This window comes from Musca vetustissima, unplaced genomic scaffold (assembly GCF_032173495.1).
Source record: "Musca vetustissima isolate MV318-11 ecotype Yass unplaced genomic scaffold, APGP_CSIRO_Mvet_v1 utg7427, whole genome shotgun sequence".
Lineage (NCBI taxonomy): Eukaryota > Metazoa > Arthropoda > Insecta > Diptera > Muscidae > Musca > Musca vetustissima.
This window is the reverse complement of record NW_026879607.1, coordinates 18,213-41,107: the sequence shown is the minus strand read 5'-3', so window position 1 is coordinate 41,107 and position 22,895 is coordinate 18,213. Positions and strand designations below refer to the sequence as shown.

General features: G+C 36.1%; 1 protein-coding gene across 1 annotated transcript in view; it reads left to right on the top strand.

The window, feature by feature from the left end:
- Positions 1-22,519, top strand: part of LOC133324617 (uncharacterized) — a 59,916-nt gene extending 37,397 nt beyond the window's left edge. The window contains exons 2-4 of the mRNA XM_061533452.1: positions 1,634-1,730; positions 21,157-21,330; positions 21,398-22,519. Coding sequence (XP_061389436.1) covers positions 1,634-1,730; positions 21,157-21,330; positions 21,398-22,518 — 1,392 coding nt within the window. The 3' untranslated portion in view covers position 22,519. The remainder of the gene's footprint in view (positions 1-1,633; positions 1,731-21,156; positions 21,331-21,397) is intronic.
- The last annotated feature ends 376 nt before the right edge of the window (positions 22,520-22,895 follow it).

Sequence of the window (22,895 nt, the reverse complement as noted above, 5' to 3'; positions counted from 1 at the left end):
TTAAGATAGATCGCCAAAATGTTGCATAGGGTCGTCTATTGTCTGCAGGCAGGTCAAGTTCGAAGATGAGCTTTATCGGTCCACGTTTAGGCATAGCTCCCATATAAGGGTTCCCCCCAATGCTGCAATTTGGTATTTTGTAGTCGCATATGGTAACAAATCTCCCTACCAAAAATTATTAATATTTGCCCCCTTTTTGAGGTAGTCCCCATATAACCCCCTTTTTTATATTAAAATAGTAATCTGATTTGTTCCGCGTTTTGAATTTGGTTCTGAGACTCTTTGTAATCATTTTACCTGCGGAGAAAAGCGAGATAAAAAATTAGATCGTAAGGTTCGATAATGAACTATATCCGCATTTAGACCTAGCCCCTGTGTGGAGGTTCCAGAGGTAGTGGACTGATATTAACCATTTTCAAATTTGAACTAAGTTTGGAAGAAATAATAAGATGGGCAAAGTTTGGATGAAATCTAAATTTTCGGAAACGGACTTGGTCCAAAGAAACATGAGTCTAGTACCAATATTTCGATGAGGCACATTTTCACCGTGTTAAAGTGTATACACCCTCATTAGCCATAAGGCTGAGGGTACAATTATCCATTAAAAAATTCTGAAATTTGTATTATGGTTAACATAATGGTTTACATAATCCGTTTTTAGAAATGTCGGAATAGGTTCACTTTTTGGTATGTTCCCTATATTTTCATTTATAGTACCTGTCAGTATATCTATGGTGGAGGGTATCCAAAGTTCGGCCCGGCCGAACTTAACGTTTTTTCACTTGTTTTATATTAAAGTCGCTGTTGGGAATGAGATTATACACCCTTAAAAGTACGCAAATGGGACGAAAATTGATAATTGTCTTCATATTTGTACGCAATGTGAAATTATAGTTATTTACCTTAACCAAATTTGGGCATTATTAGAATTTATATTTTAATAGGTAGATTTCAAACACCATCAAAACAAAAAATAGAAAAAATTGAGTCAATTCGGTTGCGTGTCCGACGTCCCCAAAATGTCGAATAATGGGGAGGGTATCGCTCTCTGGGGGCTACCCCTAAATATGGACCCATATTAATAATTTTTGATAAGGAGATTTTTTACTCAACAAAATTTAAACAATCAAATTAAAACCAATTCAATTGATGAGGGTTACCCTTAAAAGTGGACCAATATTAATAAGTTCTAGTAAGAAGACTATATATCCAGGTAGAACACAATATACAAATATACAGCAATTTAAGTTGAAAAATGTGCCTAAAAGATTAAAACGACCGATATATTCCATTTCCAATATCAAATCTCATAGGAGTAGTACCAACGTATGTGCAAAATTCCAAAGCTCTGTCTTCAATATTGCGACCTCAATCGGACGGACATGGCTAAATCGACAACGAATTGTCGCTAAGAATAAATCGGGTTTCTGATTAATATTTCATAGTTAAATATTAACAATTTTGTTCTAGATATTTTTAGCACTTTTTTAAAATTTTTAGCACTTTCTAGCATTTTTTTCAACAAAATCTAGCATTTTTCCTCAACAAAGTTTTGACAACACTGACTATAATTAATAAATAAATAACTTAAATATAATATGTTATGTATGTCTATATGTTTGTATATTTTCAGGAGTCTCGAGGCAAGAGACCTTTAAAAATTTGGGATAGTTGGCGGAATGTACGGAAGGGTGTTGTTGTTGGCACATTTGAAGAATTGTTAGTAAGAGGTAAGTAAATTGAGGTTTTATGTCAAATATTTATTTGTTTTAAGAAATATTTATTGATTCTCGAGTGCAATTTCTGTTCACCTTTGCTCTGGTATGAACTTTTCCAGCAGTATGTTAGAAAGGTCACACGACAAACTGTCACCTTGTCTGAATCCTCGTTCGGTATTAAAGGGTTCCGAGAGGTCTTTTCGGATTTTAACTGCTTATCTTGTTCCAGTTAAAGTTATCCTGCATAGCCGAATTAATTTTGCAGGAATGCCAAACGCAGGCTTGGTTTTAAATACCTCTGAACGGATAGGACTGTAGAATACGTTTATAGTCGACGAATAGGTGGAATGTGTCGATGTGTTTTTCGGGGGTCTTTTCCAGGATTTGGAGCAGAGTGAAAATATGGTCAATGGTGGATTTGCCATGTCTGAAGCCGCATTGGTATGGTCCAATAATGTCATTTTCCATTCATTTCAGTCGTTCACCCAGCACACTGGATAGCACATTATATGCGATGGGAAGAAGACTAATTCCTCCATAGTTGGCACATATGGGCTTGTCTCCTTTTTGTGCTCGGGACACAGGATGCTGAGGTAACAATCATTGGGTATGCATTCCTCTAGCCAAATTGTACCAATCAGCTGGTGCATACTCCTGACCAGCATCTGAACACCAGTCTTGAATAGTTTGGTAACCCATCGGCTCCTGCTACTTTATTACTCTTCAGCCGATTGATAGCTATTCTGACCTCATCTAGGTGCTATACACTCTATAGCGTCATTTCTTATTGGTTCTTGGGTATTTGGTTAAATACCTTCCGGCTATCACAACATTATCAATTTGATTTGTCGTTGCTTGATCAAGATAAATAAAGGTGGCCTTGTGTATATCGAGATGCTTGAATCTGGTGCTGCTAACTACCAAGTTTTTGCTGCCGCGAAGTCAATCAACACCATGCCGTTTTCGGATGTTTCTTTATGAGTTTGAGGAGTTCTTGTAGAAAAATATGAGAGTGTATGTTAGATTTTCCGATTGGAAATAATAGTTATAGGGTAAACGCACCTAATTCCGGCATGTACCAATAGCGTCTGTTTTATATAACTTCAAATAATTAAAAAATCATATAACTAAATACCTTGAATAACATTTAATAACACTGCAATCTATCTCTGTATAAAATTTAATCGAGCTAATTTCATTTATTCAGTCAAAAATTGGCATTTGGTCATTGAGGTTTGGCAACACTTGCGATAATTCATGTTTCTTAAGAAAAAAATAGTGGGCATGACAATTTCAAAAGACTTGTAACTATATTAAAATTATATTTTTTCTCAAGGATCTTCTTCATAACTGTAAAGAACATAGAGGAGAATAATTTAGAACTTAAAATCATTAAAAAATATTTCTAATAATGATATTTTTATCGATGCCGACATTAGTAACAAAAATTGTTAAGGTTTTCCTATGGTCGGCATATGGGGGAATAACATGCATCTTTTCGATAATTTTGCCTCAAAATGGGACAAGATTTTAATCACAAATTCTTTTAACCTCTGAAATGCCATGAATTGGATAACAGGTTCCCAATGTTTTATAATTGTAATATTTTAACAAATAATATTATTTTATATAACTTTTTCAATACAACACTGATGGAAACGTCCCATAGTAATAATTTATTATTGCAAATAGCAGAAAAATCGATTAAATATATAATTTTTGTTTAACTAAAATGTGACATGCCGACTATTGGAACATAACATGCCAACAATTGGAAAAATGTGCCGACTATTGGCACAAAGGCACTATTTTACATAATTATTAATTTAATCCACTTTAATACAAATTAATTAAACCAATTTGAATTCCATCGGGGAGTAAACAAAATTTCGAAACAGATGAACCTCAATACAATATTGTGGAAAAGATGCACTTGGAATGGTGAAACGCTTAAAAAGCGAAAATTCTTAAAGTGCCGAGTATTGGTGCAATTACCCTAGTTGTTTGGGGGCCACATAGGCTTTTTTTGCGACCACAAGAAATTTTAATGCACATTTATGTATTTTCAGATTTACCAGTTTTCATTGAGTGTAACATTCCATGCCATTCATTCATTAAATAGTAGAACAAAAATTAAATATAACTATTATTGCAACTTTCATTTAAATTCTACATGAATTGGTAGAAATTTTGTGTATCATTTCAAAATTTACATATTTTATTGAATTTTATACAAATAATTAGTTTCATAACATAAATGAAATCCGTTTCATTTATTCAATGGAACCACAAATCATTGAATTTAAAAGCAACGTAATTTTTCATTGCATGAATAAGTATTCATTATATTAATGTAGCTTTTTGTTGCATTAAGGAAAAAATCAATGAAACCGGTTCATTGTTACAACGAAGCATTTTTCTTTCAAAGTGGTAGCTCAAGAATGTTAACTGACACAGATGGTCGACACTAAAGGCGATAAATAAGCACTTTAGTGTTTGGACTGTTCGTAGATTCCTAGGTAAAATAGGTCTAGTTGCAGCAGTCCATAAAACAAAAACTTTAAGGAACGTCTCAAATTTTGTAAAAAATGAAAAAATTATAAATCTTAGTGTTGCCGCCGTTCACCGCCGATGAAAACACTTAATCAACTCTGACATGTAAACGTCAGATTATTTTCATCATTCAAAATTCTTGTCAGTTGTTCGTGAAAATAGAAGCCGAGCGTTCATACAATTTTGAAGCCTCCTCCTTCGCGTCCGCCTCCTCCGTCGAATTCCCGTCGAATCATCACCATTCAACCACACCCATATAATTCAAATTTAACGGTCATCCGAATCAACACTCATTCCGTCATTTTATATTTAAAGCGGTGTACACACTATCATTTTTGACTGTCAGCTTTTTTATCGATTACTGACTGTCCAACAACCATAAATATTTTTGTGGTTGCCTGATGAATGACAAACATGTGAGGCCACACTATCGAACAAGCAAAATTTGAGCAAGAGTGCCATTCAAAAATGCTAGTGTGTACACCGCATAAGTTTCTTTTTTATTAAAATCCTGTAAAAAATAAAACCTGAATTCACAATAAACTATTTAAAAATTAAACAAACCTTTTTGGAGTGCTCTCAAAAGGGACAAACTCGGCCTCTGCCGATTCTCGCGCCAACAAATCTTCAAAATTTTATGAGCAGATCCCGCAGGAGTGTTCAATATAGTATGTAAAGAGAGGAACAAGTCTAGTTTAGGGGCTCCACTCGGATCGTAAGTAGTCCTCGTTGAGCTGATTACAGTGATATATATTATATGTGGGGGAAATGCATACTTCCCGAGATATGGGCCTTGAAAGTTCGGAGCATATCTTGATTAAAACGGCCGTTTTAGTAATGCCACAAAGGCAATATGGGTATCATTTTAAAGCTTACAACGAATGCGCATACATGGCTACGCAATCCAAATCCTTTTTTAAGAGCAATTTTCAAATCAAATTTAAGGTTATTTAAGTAGCCGGCCTTCGGCCGGAGCTTAAGACTTTCACCTATGGACAGGCGCATACATGGCTACGCAATCCAAATCCTTTTTTAAGAGCAATTTTCAAATCAAATTTAAGGTTTTTTAAGTAGCCGGCCTTCGGCCGGGGCTTAAGACTTTCACCTATGGACAGACGCATACATGGCTACGCAATCCAAATCCTTTTTTAAGAGCAATTTCCAAATCAAATTTAGGTTTTTTTTTAACACTAGAACGCCGAAGGCGGTCATTTTGACCGCTTTCCAATTTCAAGTATAAAAGCAACTGTGCATTTAATGACACTTTTTTTTTAAATTTGGTGAATTTTTTATAATAAACGCAATTCTATGATGTACAAAAAGTCACCATATTTAAAAAAATGTGTCATTAAATGCACAGTTGCTTTTGTACTTGAAATTGGAAAGCGGTCAAAATGACTGCCTTCGGCGTTCTAGTGTTAAGTAGCCGGCCTTCGGCCGGGTCTTAAGACTTTCACCTATGGACAGGCGCATACATGGCTACGCAATCCAAATCCTTTTTAAGAGCAATTTTCAAATCAAATTTAAGATTTTTTATGTAGCCGGCCTTCGGCCGGGGCTTAAGACTTTCACCTATGGACAGGCGCATACATGGCTACGCAATCCAAATCCTTTTTTAAGAGCAATTTTCAAATCAAATTCAAAGTTTTCTAAGTAGCCGGCCTTCGACCGGGGCTTAAGACTTTCACCTATGGGCAGGCGCATACATGGCTACGCAATCAGTGTGATACCTGCGACGGTTGGTGCCACTACGACTGCGCAAAGGTAGGTGATGAAATAGAAAACCTCAATTGGAACTGCGAATCGTGCACGGCGGAATTGTCGAAAACATCAGCACAGAACATTGCTCAGGAGTTACAATCACCACTTCAGAACTATAGTACACCACCGGAGATGGTATCAGATCAACAAGCAGGAGCATGCACAAAAGCAAACTCAATGTACGTTACAACCCAAACGCAGCCGGCAACAATGTTACAGCAACACACATCATTTGAAATGCCAGCAAATAACCAGCAACAAAGTAATGTATACAAGGGTGTAGCCGAGCAGAAAAGAGCATTAGAGTTGCAGTTCCTAGAAGAAGAGCGAAAACTGAATCAACAGTTTTTACAAAGAAAATATGAAATCATGCAACAACATGATCAGTTTGCGAATGTGATGTACAAAATAGTAATTATTTATCGTTTCAGCCTATTACTGAAAGAAATAATTTTGCAATGAATCAACCAGGCAGATTCTACCAAAAGAGTTGCCTTCATTCAACGGAGATCCCGAATAATGGCCGATATTCATAAGCAGTTACGAGAACAGTTCTTCAATAGGTGGATATTCGAATTCGATTCGTTTACAACAGTGCTTGAAGGGCAGAGCAAGAGAAATGGTTCGCAACAAGCTGTTACTATCACAAATTATAGACACGCTTAGAATGTATTTCGGACGACCCGAACTAATTCTAGATCGAGATAAGGCACGTCAAATGACACCACCGAGGGATAAGTTGGAAGCTATTATCGATTTCGCAATGTGTGTAAGAAATATTTGTTCAACCATAGAGGCATGTAATTTGGACGCTCATCTTAACAACCCAATGTTGGTAAGAGAATTGTTGGACAAATTATCTAATAATTATAAATTGCAGTGGGCAATGTTGCCGAAAACACCAGGAATACCAGTTTTAAAGAATTTCAGTGAATGGTTGTATACAATAGCGATGGCTGCGTCGCAAGTAACTGCACCAGCCTTTACTAAGAAAAGTGCCGCTCTGAATACACATATAGAGGACACATCAGCTAATACGAGATGTTTTTCATGCAACAATACCGGACATAAAATATCGCAATGTTCAAGAATTTGTGCCGTCAAGAATTTGTCGCTGCCGCTGCAATCACTGGATGCGGATGCTGTAAAAACAAAATATCCATATTTAAAGACAATTCCCCTACCGTCGTACAACAAGATGAAACCGACAATACTGATTGGAGCTGATAATTGGAACCTGGCTGTACCGTTAAAAATATGTGAAGGACCGTGGAATTGTCCCATAGCAACGAAGGCACGAATAGGATGGGCCGTGCAGGGGAATACAGCAGGAAACATCAATGATTACCAGGTAAATATCCACTCATGCGACTGCGAGAAGAACCTAGAGAAAATAAGTGAGGCAGTGAATAGAATGTATGCGCTGCAGGCAACATCGAGGTACAGAGATGGTCGATATGAGGTTGGGTTACCATGGCGAAATGAAGAAATAAATCTGCCTGATAGTTATGGTACGGCTACAGGAGAACACCTTGACTGCAACGTAAAATGGCCAAGGATCCTTCCATGGAAGCAAAAGTAATAAAAGAATTTAACAATCTAATTGATAAAGGGATGCACGGAAGCTGAATAATGAAGAAATTGAGCAGGCTGAGTCACCCGTATGGTATTTACCAATATTTATAACCTACAACCCGAACAAGCCCGAGAGAGCCAGAATGGTGTGGGACGCTGCAGCTAAGACGAATGGAGTGTCGCTTAATGATTTCCTTCTACCCGGACCGGACCTATTGACATCGATACTGGACATCTTGTTGGCATTTAGAATTGGTAAAATTGCAATAAGTGGAGATATTGCCGAAATGTTCCACAGAATTAAGGTTAGAAAAGAGGACTGCCATGCACAACGGTTTCTGTGGTGGAAAGATGGTGAACCAGAGCCCGAAACCTACGTGATGGATGCCTTAACTTTTGGCCTGAATGCTGCACCGTGTATTGCACATTTTATACGCAACAAAAACGCAGATCGTTTCGAGAATAAATATCCCAGAGCAGTCGAAGCTATCAAGATGCATCACTACGTCGATGACTTGATAGACAGCGTGGACAGCGAAGAGGATGGAAAGCGCCTAGTCGACGAAATATCGCAAATACATGCCGCAGGGGGATTCACGATAAGAAACTGGGCATCTAACTCGAAAGCAGTATTAGACCACTTAAATGAAAATAACACCGCAAAACAGGCACTAAAGGACCTGGACTCTACGGAAAAGATTTTAGGAATCCATTGGGATCCAGAAAAGGATGTCTTTAAATATATGTACAGATTTCCTAAGCTCGAAAGGAAAATAATGGAGCAAGATATAATACCTACAAAGAGAGAGGTGTTAAAAGCATTAACGTCCATAACCATCGACTTAAAAATACTTTTCCAAGAAATATGGCGTTCCGGGATCGAATGGGACGAACCAATAAATGCCGATCTGGCAGAGAAATGGGTGAAATGGAGAAAGAAGCTATTACTCATTACTGCCCTAGAGATTAATCGTTGCTATTCAGATTGTCTTCAGCAAGCCGACGGTGTACAGCTGCATGTTTTTGTCGACGCTGGAGAACACGGTTACGCAGCGGTATGCTATTTGAGAGTCAAAACTGGTGAACGAGTTACGACAACCTTGGTGATGGCTAAAAGTAAAGTGTCGCCCCTCAAGCCCATGTCCTTCCCGAGGCTCGAACTACAAGCAGCTATATTGGGAGGCCGTTTGGCAACAAAAATTAATGGAATTGACTGCATTCCCATAGGGTCATGCATTTATTGGAGCGATTCGAAGACAGTACTACAGTGGCTCCGCATGGACCCACGGAAGTTTCGACCTTTTGTTATGCACCGAGTGGGTGAAATCTTGGAAAGCTCAAATGTGGGTCAATGGAGATGGGTTCCAACCAAACTAAACCCGGCAGACCTCGCCACCATGGATAACCTGAAGGTTAACAGTGACTTATGGATTTCTGGGCCAAATTTCTTGTTGATGAGTGATGATAAATGGCCCCAAAGTAAAGACTACGGAAAAGCAGATACGACTGAAATCCGAAAATAAATAATTAAGATTTTAAATGTTCTGGTAAATGAATACCAATGCATGTTAATGTTTGTAACTTTGCACATATATATTTGAAGATTTAAAAAGGAAGAAAAATAATTTACCAAAAATTTTTGTTGTTGTTTTTTGTGATCAAAAAAAGTCCTTATTTTTGATGGCGGGCATGATAACTCCTCACTGGAACATCGGAATCCGAAAATTTCAACGGTGTTAGAAAGAGTACATGTCTGGCTCTCGTATGAACTAGGATTATTGACTTCGCTCTAAAATTAACAAAATGGCGGACCTTTGAAAAAATATTTTTGGAAAATCGCCGATTTTTTACCAAAAACCAATCTAACAAATAAGGAAGATCTTCACCGATTGGCTTTATCCTAGTTCATACGATAGCTATACACTCACAGAGAAACGTGTAAAAATTTGAAATCGATTGGGTTATTAGTTTTTGAGTTATCGTGCCCGCCATTCGCAAAAAAAATGTTTAGAGAAAAACGCGTTTAAAGTTTGAGAAGCCCTTCAGCCGTCACTTAATGCTGACACAATAAATCGGCTATATCTTCAAGAGTTCTTGAGAGTTTTACTTGAAATTTTGCTGGGACATTCTTGAATTAGTGTAGATTGGAATTACGTCAACAAAAATTTTGACCCCGAGAATGGTGGGGGTCCCCTTAAAAGGTTATTTGGATGTCATTGTCCTACCACCAAAACATCATATAACCGGCTTAATAGTTAAACACTACCACGAGCGTTATCATCACGTTTCTCACGGGACCGTCATCAATTTCCTTAAGAATCAATATCACATTCCGAGACTACGAAGTTTATACAAATCTATAAGGAAAAATTGCCAACGCTGCAAGATAGATGCAGCATCGCCAAAAATGCCATTAAAGGGATCGCTTCCTAAGGGAAGGCTCGGAGCCTTCGAAAAACCATTCACGTACATCGGAATTGATTTCTTCGGTCCAATGATTGTGACGTTTGGTAGAAGATCTGAGAAAAGATGGGGTGTAATATTTACTTGTATGACTACGCGCGCCATACATTTGGAGGTCGCCCACAGCTTGGATACGTCGTCGTGTATAATGTGCCTTAAGAATTTCTTCGGACGACGAGGATACCCCAGAATAATCTACTCGGATAACGGCACAAATTTTAAGGCCACTGAACGCGTTCTGCGAGAAGATCTTGAACGACTTAATAAAACTGAATTGCAACGGAGATTCGACGTCATAAAATGTTACTTCAACCCTCCAGCAGGACCACATATGGGTGGGGCATGGGAGCGCCTTGTGAGATCCGTGAAGACCGTTCTATACAAAGCCTTGACATTTGTGTCTCTTGAGTCGGAAGATGATGAAACCTTAACACCCAACCATCTACTGCTTGGGTCAACAACGGGTCATAAACCAATATTTACCAATGATTCTAATCTACTGGAGAAATGGAATCAAGATCAAGCATTTGCAAATCGTTTTTGGGAACGCTGGGGGAAGGAGTATGCGCCCATAATTACACGTAGATGTTAATGGTTTGAAAAACAGAAACCAGTCTGCATTGGAGACATAATACTCATTGTGGACGAACACCAACCAAGAAACTGCTGGCTACGAGGAATAGTAATAGACTGAATAGTTTCCAAAGACGGCCAAGTGCGTCGGGCCACTGTGCAAACGAGAAATGGGATTTTGCACCGCCCTATTTCCAAGATCGCCGTATTGGACGTCGGCAAGGAAGTTTCTGGTAGACGGAAGAACTGGACCCGCTTACGAAGGGGGGAATGTTGCCGCCGTTCACAGCCGATGAAAACACTTAATCAACTCTGACATTTAAACGTCAGATTATTTTCATCATTCAAAATTCTTGTCAGTTGTTCGTGAGAATAGAAGCCGAGCGTTCATACAATTTTGAAGCCTCCTCCTTCGCGTCCGCCTCCTCCGTCGAATTCCCGTCGAATCATCACCATTCAACCACACCCATATAATTCAAATTTAACGGTCATCCGAATCAACACTCATTCCGTCATTTTATATTTAAGTTTCTTTTTTATTAAAATCCTGTAAACAAATAAAACCTGAATTCACAATAAACTATTTAAAAATTAAACAAACATTTTTGGAGTGCTCTCAAAAGGGACAAACTCGGCCTCTACCGATTCTCGCGCTAACACTTAGGATTGGAAGCATGTGATTTGGACTGATTAAACAAAAATTAACTATTTCCAATCAGATCATAATTTGGATGTGTTTTACATGGTGGAACGTTTTGATAGAAGATGTAATGCTGATTAAGATAGAAGGTTTAGTGAAGAAGGATGATTATCTCAATATTCTATAAAACAATTTTCTAGAAAATGTAGAGAAAACTGCATATCCCAAGGAGGAATTACAATATAAACAAGATAGAGATCCTAGCACACCACGAAATTTTTAGAAATTGGTTGTCTAACCAATCATTTTAATTGATCGTATCATAATCCTATACAAAATTTGTGAGCACTTTTGAATGGGAGCCTAGAAGTTAAGAAAGAGCGCCAACGAACATGGATGAACTGTACCAAAGAGCACAAGAGGAATGTAACAAAATCCCAGGTGAAATTTTAAAAAAATTGGTGAAGAGTTGCCAAAGCTCATTTAATGTGTGAAAAAGGGCAAATATTTTTTTCATTTTTCTTATACGTGCAAAATTGTACGAATTGGGGTTTTTGTTTAAATTTATTTATTTTCTTAAAGTATGGCTAAAATCAAAAACTACTGCACCGATTTTGACCAAATTGTGTGGAGTGCTTCTGTGTAGATTAAAGTTCATCCGACAGATGGCGCCATATTTATTTTTTTGTGTTTTGGCACGTAGCTCAAGAACTACTGCACCGATTTTGACCAAATTTTAAGTATTTGCTCTATGGGGCGTGAGGAGTGTTTCTGTTTAATTTTAAGTTCGTCCCACAGATGGCGCGCTATATAGTTTCTTTGCGTTTTGCCCGATTAGAGATTGGGTGCTAAATTGATGCAATTCTGATAGAGCAAAACAACGTTTGCCGGGTCTGCTAGTTGTATATAATTTTTTATATTAGAAATGTATTATACTAAATAACTAAACAAAGCCCAGATATTTATATTGGGATCTCATTCATTAAAATTTTTGTATATAATCTAGCCGACCCGACAAACGTTGTCTAGCATTTTACATTTGTTTTTATACCCTCCACTATAAGGTGTGTATATTAAATTTGCCATTTGTGTAACACACCAAAAGATTCGTCGGAGACCCCATAAAATAAATATTCTTGATCAGTGTTTTATGTGAACTGTTCTCTTTCGAGTCAAACTTAATGATCGAAGTTTTGCAATGAAAAAGAATCTACGCACCCACCATTATGTGACGCGTTTCGCTATGTGGCTTTTCAAAGGTCGCATATTAATTACACATTTAATGCTAATTTGCATCTGCGAATTGAATTCTAATTTATCAAGGTCCGAGATTTGTCTTCGTCAACAAACAGTTGTTTTTCAAAGCAGATTTTTATTTTTTCTCGAACGTTTCCCACCCCACTTTCCCACCCCTGCCGACCGGGGGGTGATCTCCCCCTTCGTAGGGATCGCGTACACACCATAATCCGCATCATGATGGAATATCAGAAGAGTATAGAAAACCACCTACAGAATCCACACCAACAGCCAGTTTATTTTTAAGTTACACTACTCATTTAAAAATACAATTATATTAGATTTTAATCATGCCTTTAGAACAAAAGTCAGCTCTTGCAGCACATTGCACAATGACGGGGCATACGCCAAATTTCAGAGAAATAATAATAAATAATATCATAAATGTACCGCAAGATAAGAGAATGACACGGTCCACTGTGCACATATCTATAGACATTTCGTTCATGAGCACAGGTGAATTAGAGTTTAGTTTAGCGTAGACGGCGTAACCAATATGTAGCCTCTCTCATAAAGTACTATTATATTTGTGTTATATTATTCGTATTTTTCAGTTTTTTCCCTGAAGATGACTGTCGAAAACAGTGGAAATATTTGAAAATACAGAATACAGAATTTTATTGAATCTAAATGCTACAAAATTTATTGAAAACCCCAACAGCTTTAATTTCTATAAACATACACATGGGAGTGAGATTATAGACTTCAAAGTCAAAAAACACTGAAACTTTATTGAAAGAAAAACAAATTTATAATTCAAAACCCAGTTATTATAATAAGCTTTAATTAATATTAGTGCTGCAATGTGTATTTAATTATTTTATATGTATTATAAAAATAAAATCGAGTATAAACACAAGAAAAATTATCATATAGGTACATATCGTAAGGGATTACATAGTTTTATTTTAAATTGTCGTGATTCCAAATCAAATTTTAAAATTCATTCCTTTCACTTTGAACAACTTTTAAATTTGGCAGAAAATTCCTGTTATGGTTCATCTTCTAAAGTGGGCCACACAAGTCAAACATGTGGGTACGCCCAATATTTGTTACTTTGGCGATTTTCGACTCGTTTTTATACGAATTGCCTGTAATTTAGTAAATATGCCAAACTTAGATGGCAATACTTCAAAATCAACATAACAGCCAATCAGAAGTTGGCATTCCAGTTTACTATTTTTACACGGCAAATTTTTGATGTACAGACGAGGGTTGTTCGCTCTCTCATTCGTTGTTCGACCCTTAATTATGAAGTAATTCCTTAGTTCCCAATACAAAATTGTCTTAGCGAACACCGACTTTTGTACGTTGTTCAATTCGAATCACTCTCTGAATAACCAAGAAATTTGTCCCATCCCTAACAATTGAGAGTATTTATCGAAAATAAATTAATTTTGACACCAAGAAAATATTTATAAAATTTTCAAACTTGTTCAGTAAAATTGAAAATGATGAATGAAAAGTAAAAAATTGTCTAGTTTTTATATATGCAGCAGGGTGTAAATTTTGTCTCTTACATAATGCAATATGCATTTCCTTTACCTTGGTTCTAATTAGCGTACAAAACAAGAAACAAATGTGGGGAAACTCAAACAAAAAATTCTCCAAATTTTTATATGTGACATTTGAATTGAGAAAATATATAAATTTATTAAAAACAACAAAATTTTCAGAAAAAATGGAAAACATGAATGAAAAGTAAATAGCTATGGGTTCTTACTATATTCAGGAGAAAGAGAATATTTTCTCTATTTAAATTCAAATATGTTGAGATTTCGGTGTAAAAGGAGAAACAACAAATTTGAAAAAGAAATTTCTGATTATATGAATTAGGAATAGCGTTGTATGAACGGGTTAAATCATGTAAGTAATTCTGAGAGCGAACTACGTTGTTTGAACGCTCATCAGAACATGGTATTAAATTTGGTTCAATGTTTTACAAGTTTTGTGGGTTCGGGAACGGTTTTCGAGAAAAATGTTGCAAAACTTGTAATATAACATGGTATAATAATAAAAGGTAACAGCAAGTGTTGTTGTACAACAATCGAAACAACAACCAGAAAGAAATTTTGTTTTTGTAAGTACTACTAGTGTCATCGACACATGAGTAGAAATGTAAACAAAAACAAATAAAAAATATTTATACATACATACATATTTTGATGTTTAAATTTCAATTCAAATACTTTTTGCAAACGGACAATTCGATTTCAACGAAACTTCATACAACGTATTATCTTTACCAAGCATAGATCAAGTAAGAAGATGGGACCCGTTGGTCCATTCCTTCTAGTATCTCCTCCACAAACGGTCAACATCTTCATCATTTGAAAATCCAACATCAGGAGTATGGAACGTACGATGTGAACCAAGCGTTGCACAACCCATTTTCTTTACGAAGTCTAGATTATGTCCGAAGATGGGTCCCGATGATCCACTTCTTCTGATACCTCCTCCTCAAATGGTCAACATCTTCAATATTTGTAAATCCAATATCAGGCGATTGGAATGTTCGATTCGAAACAAACTTTGCACTACCAAGCCTAGATCAAGTAGGAAGATGGGACCCATCGGTCCACTATTTCTCCACATTTCTCCACATATTTCTCCTCCCCCACAAAATGGTCAAAATTGTGCTAAAAATTAATTTTATAATAACATGCAAACGGACTATCCGATTTTAATGAAACTTTGTACAACCTATTATCTTTACCAAGCCTAGATCATGTAGTACCTCCCCCACAAATTGTAAAAATTTTCAATATTTATAAAGGCAAGAAGATGGGACCCGTTGATCCACGTCGTCTGGTACCTTTTCCACAAATGGTCAAAATTTTCAATATATTTTTTTTTTTGTATTTTTATATTATATTTATTTCATTTTTATTTTTTTGGAAGAAAAAACGTTTGACAAAAACACAATACAATGACAAAATGTTGAATTTGACACTAATAGAACGTACGAACCAAATCATCTGGGACTTGCTGTTACCTTTTATTATTATACCATGGTAATACATGTAGATTCTTGGTCTGTTCCAGCACTTTTTAAATAGTAAAGCTAGTAAAAGAGAAACATTTCAAAATCGCTCTCAGAGTACAAAAAAATTTCAAAAGTTTGGGAACGCAAATCTAGTAAATATGCCAAAATTAGATGGCAATACTTCAAAATCAACATAACAGCCAATCAGAAGTAGACATTCCTGTTTACCATTTTTACTCGGCCAAATTTCTCAAGTAAAAAGTTTACATAGAGAACGACATTTTGTTTTGTGCTCTCTTAAATTTGATTCAATGTTTTACAAGTTTTCTGGGTTCAGGAACGGTTTAAAGTTGAACGAGTAAAAATTTGCAAAACTTGTAAAATTAGTACATTCTTTTGGGTTCTCGAATGGAACTTCTTTTAGGTTCTGGAAAGGAACCATTGAATAGCAAATGTCCGTACCAAAAATTATAAATTTTCAGTATATATAACAGTAACTCCAATTATTTTTTTTTTTTTTTTTTGGAATTTTGTCACCGATGAGGGCAAACTAGGGTTGGTCGATTACCCTAAGTAATCATGAACCACAGCTGTTCAATAACTCCAATTATACATCCTTATTACGGTAGGCGTAGTCGTTGTCGGTATTGTGTCAAATTTACGACAATGCCAAATTTTGTAATAGATTTTCCTTTTACTCTGTTACAAAAGCAATGCAAAAATTTTACTTTTGGAACCCTTATTATATTGTATTGGAAAAACTTTGACATTTTGTTTGTTTTCTAATTAATTTTCTGGTAAGTGTAATTCGTATGAATATTGGGAAATGAAATAAAATAAAGTCTAATGTAACAGTTAATCAGTAAATATAGTTAAAATGCAAATTTTAACACATTGTAGTAGAATGTATTGGATCACGACTATTATTTAATGTGTCAACACAGAGTTGTATGTTAATGTAAGAGATCTAAAAATGATGTACAAAAGATAAGATGAGAAATAAAAAGAAGCGCCACTCTTAATGACAGCGAAACAGAGAACAAGCGTGTAATATATATATATATATATTCCTTCTACATCAAGTGTTGTTATGCTCTTCGCCGCCTGTCTAATGCTCTTCGAGAGCGTAAGCACAACGATAAAAACGAAGAAGAAGTGCCAACAAGAACTGAGTATAATTTGCAACTTGACAAATCTTGTACTATCACTTGTGAGTGCCGTATTCCTTATACTCTCTCATACTCTAGCGGTGATCGTAAAACAGTGTTGGGCAAAATTAAATTGAGAGCAAGTGTGTGCGAGTGTAACTGAGAATTCACCATTACAAACGACTAACGTAAAGAGAAAGAGAGAGAAAATATGTTTACCAATCGACCCTCTGTTACGGTAGCGTATATGGGTAAGCATGCCTGTCGTAAAATCAAACACTTGATGTTGTTAGGGTGTAGAAAAATACTCGAGTATAAAAAAATACTTTCACTCAAAAGGCTTGACACCCAAAACACTTGTGATTGTCTAAGTGGCTTGCGTTTGTCTGTGGCTTGTTGTTCTGGTGTACGCCCATATAACGGTAACCCCAAAAATTCAGTGTTGTTGGGATTATGGACACGTTTTTAAATCAATCAGGTTCTAAGGTAAAGCACATCCTTGTACTAAAAATTATTATTATTATTAACCCAAGTTTGAAGGCAGTCGCCATAAAACGGTACCCCCTCTTCACTAAAATTTATTTTTGAAAAATTTGGAAATGTTTTTCAACCAAATTGGCTGTAATTTGTATTCTCATTGGCTGTAAAATTTCTAAATTTATCCTTGTTTGGTAGAACCCCATGAAACGCTAGCCCCACTGTTAGGTAATCATCTTTCTTTCGGTCCTATCATAACATTCGTTTTCTCCTAATTTTACATATTTTGAATGTCATCCTCATGGTGGATGGTATTAAAAACTCATCCGGGCAGAACTTGACAACGTTTTAAATTTTTTTAAAACCAAAACGGTACGGTGTGCGAAATTTTGTCTCAATCGGAAAAACGTTGGGAGTTTGGTGCACTATTTACAGAAAACCGGCCGAAAATATATATGCAGTTATATCTAATTCTGAACCAAATTTACCGAAACTTCACGTACGCCAATCTACACTTAATTCCGTAGGTTGTGCAAAAAGTTGTCGCAATCGGACTAACCTCAGGAGATTGGTGCACTTTTTAAATAAAATCAGATGAAAATATATATGGGAGCTATATCTAATTATGTACCTTATTCTGAACGCTGTGTGACTTCGGTGAACTGTTGAGAAATTGGGAACTATATCTAAATTGGAACCGATTTTTTTCCATGGGTCCATCTCGATACTCTTTGTCTGTTACAAACAGGAAGGGTATAAAAATACACAAGACGAACTGAATGCTTTGATTTGATAAAAAACATAAAATCATGACATAACTATACAGGGTAGTATCATTTGAGAAATTGATAATGGCAACCCTTCTTAATGTGGAATTCATATTTCAATTTCAAATAAAATGAAAAATAAATTCCATAAAATGTTACGCAAGGCGATTGGCAATTTTTCAACATAATTAAATTCTTTTTTCTAAAGCTTCACATTCTTCTCATGATTTAACTAAGAATGTTGCAATTTTTATTTATAGGTTTATAGGCAGGGAACTTAAAAATATTTATAAGTATAAATGATTCAAACATATTTGCCACTGAATACAAGATATGCGTTCATTTCGAAGGAAATATTTTCGTTTAAATCTTGAAATGAATGAATGTTGTCGAAAGCAAATTTATGAAAAAATTAGAAACATATGACTGCATGCGACTACCTTGTATAGTTATGCCATGCATAAAAGTATAAAGATAGGTCAATTCATACGTAGAGAAATTCCAATAGATGGCTTTTCCTCTGTTGTTATGATATCATAACAACAGAGCGAACAATATTAAACGCATTGAACGCTATATCGAAAGCTTGTAAAATAAAGACATATATTTTAAGTGCAGATCGCTGATTTTATTTATATTAGTTTGGGGAAAAAGAAATCCATTATTTTTTCGGCAGATGACTGTACTGATAGATTTCTCGTAAAGCATCGACCAAACAATTTCAGATTTATGCTCGTTGGAGGGTGACATTTCGCAGTAAAAAATAATTTAGCTGTTTTTTGTTTGGTGCATTAAGTTGTGAGATACAGGGTTTTAAAAATTGGATGTGAACAAAGAAAAAATTCGGTTCATTTTACAGGTTTTCTTTGACAAAGGCGAAAATGCAAGCTAAGCGTCTAAACTTGTGAATGGTGTTTATGGTACCGATACTGTAACAGCCAATTTTGGTTTCGAAGATTCCATTCATGAATTTTTGATGATGGAGATGTCCCCATGGTATAATTATTACAAGGTAGGGCACAGCTATCAACTGATTACAATTTTTTTCTCAAGGTGACTTGTTCCAAGGTGTATTTAAAAAGGTGTATGCATCAGAAACAACAACAAATATTTTACAAAAACAACATTGTTGTTATAGAAATTAAATTGTCATGTTGACAATTAGTTTTTGTCAAAAATAAACAAAAGCAAATATTTATTTGTTTCCGTTTTTTGTCAACAAATAATCAATGAGGAATTGAAATCTTTTGTTTTTTGGAAAATTTAATCATCAGCCCTTCTCAGTGGAAAAGTTGTGTGCCATAAATCTCCACTCAAAGACCACAAAATAATGAAGATTGTGTTACGTAGCCAGTATACCAATATTGTCATAAGCGTATGTCAAATTCTCGGGACGAAGTATGGCTATCCACAAATGCTTTTTAATTTAAATTAACATATAGAGATCCACTGCAGAATCTATTCTTAATTGCAAAGATTTTGTGCCTAACTATGAGTTAGGCTGGACATCCATCGAAGATTTTGCAAATACCAATGGGCAGATTCCAATAAACTTTATACCCTACATGTATGGACTTATTTAAACACGAGCTACTCAAATTGTGATATTTTCGTGAGAAAGCACTAGAGACATTATAGAGACCCATATTTCAGAATGTGCGACAAACACCAATGGACAGATACCAATACAGGCTGCTTGCAAAATTTAAAGTTCCATATTTCAGAGGCCTATAATCAGGAACCCAATGTAAAATATATTTTTTCGTCATTTGAGACTTGTAAGATTTTCTGTTCCTATAAATTTAAATTTTAAGGAAATGAAACGTCGAAGAAATTTGTTTTCACAATTTACAATAAAGAAAAAAGTTTAAGACCATATGATTGTCACTTACACTTATTAAATACGCCATGGCTTGTTCCATCAAATCAAAATACATATTTTGTGTATGTGTGTATTGTTTTGAATACTATGTCAAGTAAATTGAAATATATTCAAGTTTAATTGAAATGAAAATGATGTTTTTAACACGTTCGTCTGGAAGTAATTACTTTGTTATGGATGAAACAAACATTTGATGGTATTCCCTACTGAATTTTGGGGAGAAATCATAACCTTTCATTCATTTTTCGCGTTTTTAGTCTTGTGTTGAAAAAATGTCAAATAAACACAAACAATTGTTGCGTATATTTATTTTATTGTTGGCAGAAGAAGCCACACGTGCACAGTTGCTTTTTCGTTATTAACCTCAAGCTGCCCTACCTTGTATTATTGTATCATGGATGTACCTCGAACAGGTAGGCCAGTCGTCGAAAATGCCGATAAAATTGGAGAAATTATCGAAGTTGACCGGCATTTTAGCAGTCGTAACATCCCCCAGGAGCTAAAAATGTCGTGTTCCATCAGTGCAATGACTCATCATTGTTTTAATGCATCCGCCATACAGTCCGGACTTGTAATTCAAGAAAAAAATGATAAGCGGTTATTTCTTTAATGATTAAAAACTGGTACCTAGGGAGAATTGTGAAAATACTACTAGAGTTTTTTTGCAAATAGAGAGTAGGAATTCTATGAGGGAGGTATTATGAAGTTGCATTTAAATGACAACAAATTATACAACAAAACGGTGCATATTTTTATTCTTAACATGCCTCTGTTTGCTTGATTCCGCTAGATATGTTTTCATAAACTATATAGAAACCGTAAAGACTCGACAACTTTACGGTTTCTATGTCTTAGATTTAATGAAATTGTTAATAGATATATACGTTGGTAGTAACCCTGGTACAATCATACAATATAGGCTACAGCGACTTACAAATTACAATTTTTTCTTGTTGCGGCTTGATATTACAAGGCATATACAAATGTATGAATTTATGTGTAATGTTTTCAAATATGAAAAAAAGATTTTCAATTTAAGTCAAGAAATTTAAAATATGTTGGATGAATAAGTATCAAAATTTTATTTCTAACTCGATATTGAAAAGAAAACCTGACGTTCCATTCATATTTTGAATGCTTGTGCCACATTTCTAACAGAACTGACTGAGTTTGGCATTTCGAGATTTAATGGATAACGCCACTAAAGTTCTTACATATTTTAATGCGAAGGACATTTTGGGTGCTGTGCAAAATCATTGCTAAAACTAATATAAGAATAACAAATTTAACGAAACAATGCTATTCTGTGTCTTGCAGGTAAGGATAAATTGGGGGTTCCTGCCTCAGAACCGGTGCGGCTTGTTCTTGAGAGCGATGGAACCCAAATTGAAGATGGAGAATATTTTCGCACTTTGGCAAATAACACAGTCCTATTATTGTTGAGGCAGGGGGAACGTTGGTATCCCACAGGAGTAGATGTTATAAAAGCTGGTAAGTTTTAAATTGCAATTGTATTTTTATGGGAGCATACACCGAAATAATTGCATGTACATTGCAGCTATATCAGCTATACCGAAAATCGTCTGTGAGACGATTCATGCATTGGAGTTACATGATGAGACTCCATCTTGGAAAATTATGGATAATAAGGGTCGTGTTACAGTTGTTCTACACTGGGACCAACGTCAAGGAGGAGGTGGAAGCAGTGGCGGAGCGTCTGGAGGCATGGGGCCAAGTAGTAGTGGGGCAAGTACTAGTAATGGCCCGCTATCATCTGATAAATATTCGCCATCGAAAAAGGGCCTTTCGGCGCAAAGTTCATTGGACAACAAATCGGTGTCTTCACAATCGTCGCAACAGCGATACACAAGTCCACAAATAACGGTAATAAGTGATGATGGTCCCGCTAACATATATCATCCCGGTGGCATGGTAGTGTCACCAGGTATTGTGATACCTGGCACCAGCAGAAGGCTTTCAAAACAAGGTGGTTCCTTTGATAGTGCCGTTGGTGCGGTGCATGTACATACGCCTGAATGTGCACATCATGCTCATACCCCTAGTCGAGCAGGAAGCCCAAGTACTACGGAATGCGACTTCCATTGCTGTGCCTTGCACGAGGAGGGTCGTAAAATAGCTGTTCACAAAAGTGTAGCGACCTCGCCCATCCAAGATGGTACTACAAGTCCTCAGCCTCAACAACAGGCAACACTGGCCATGTCTTCGGCTGTGGATCCTATGATAGGCAGTATGCAACGTCGGTCTTCGGGTACAAAAGGTCATGTTCGTTTCCTTGATATTGCGCCGGAACGTGACAGTTCAGAAAGTGAGACGGAGAATACAGTTATGGAGGACGACAAGGTAACGACCGAAAAATTCTTGCTCCTCATCGATCAACTCTCTGTAGATCAAAAACGCCATCTAAGTATAAAGGACATCGGAATAATTTTAGAACGGCTAAATTCCAAAATTTTAGATGTTGAACGATTGGATAGAGAGTCAGAATCCGACGATTGTTACAACTGGACGATAAAGGCAACAATACGCGGAGATGCTCTGCGCGAATTGGGGGTAATATACAATGGCAACTACTACGCCATTTCCGAACATCCAGGATACAAAGAAGAACTCGAAGAGAATGGCGAAGAACCTGAAGAGGATGAAGAAGATCGAATCTAAACTCTAAACCTCAAATATTGTGTCTCTCGGTTGTTCCAAACAACTAAAACATTTCAACATTTCTAAACCTCCGAGGAACCACCCAAGGCTCTTCACAACTTCTCAATTTAGGTTAGATTTAGGGTAGACACTGGCTCACAACTTTTGTTCCCAATATAAAAACGATCTGCTTCCACAAAATCGTGAAAATTCCCACTTCCTTTTCATCCCCTAGTTAATTCAATATTCAACGCTGTTATTTTAATTCTTAGTCTCTAGTTATGTAATTTATCTAACCTGAAAGTAGTAAACATACAATCAGACACCTTGAATTTATCACATAGAATTCATTCTCAGCAATATATTGTGATTTAAACTGAATTGTGTTATTTTTGTGA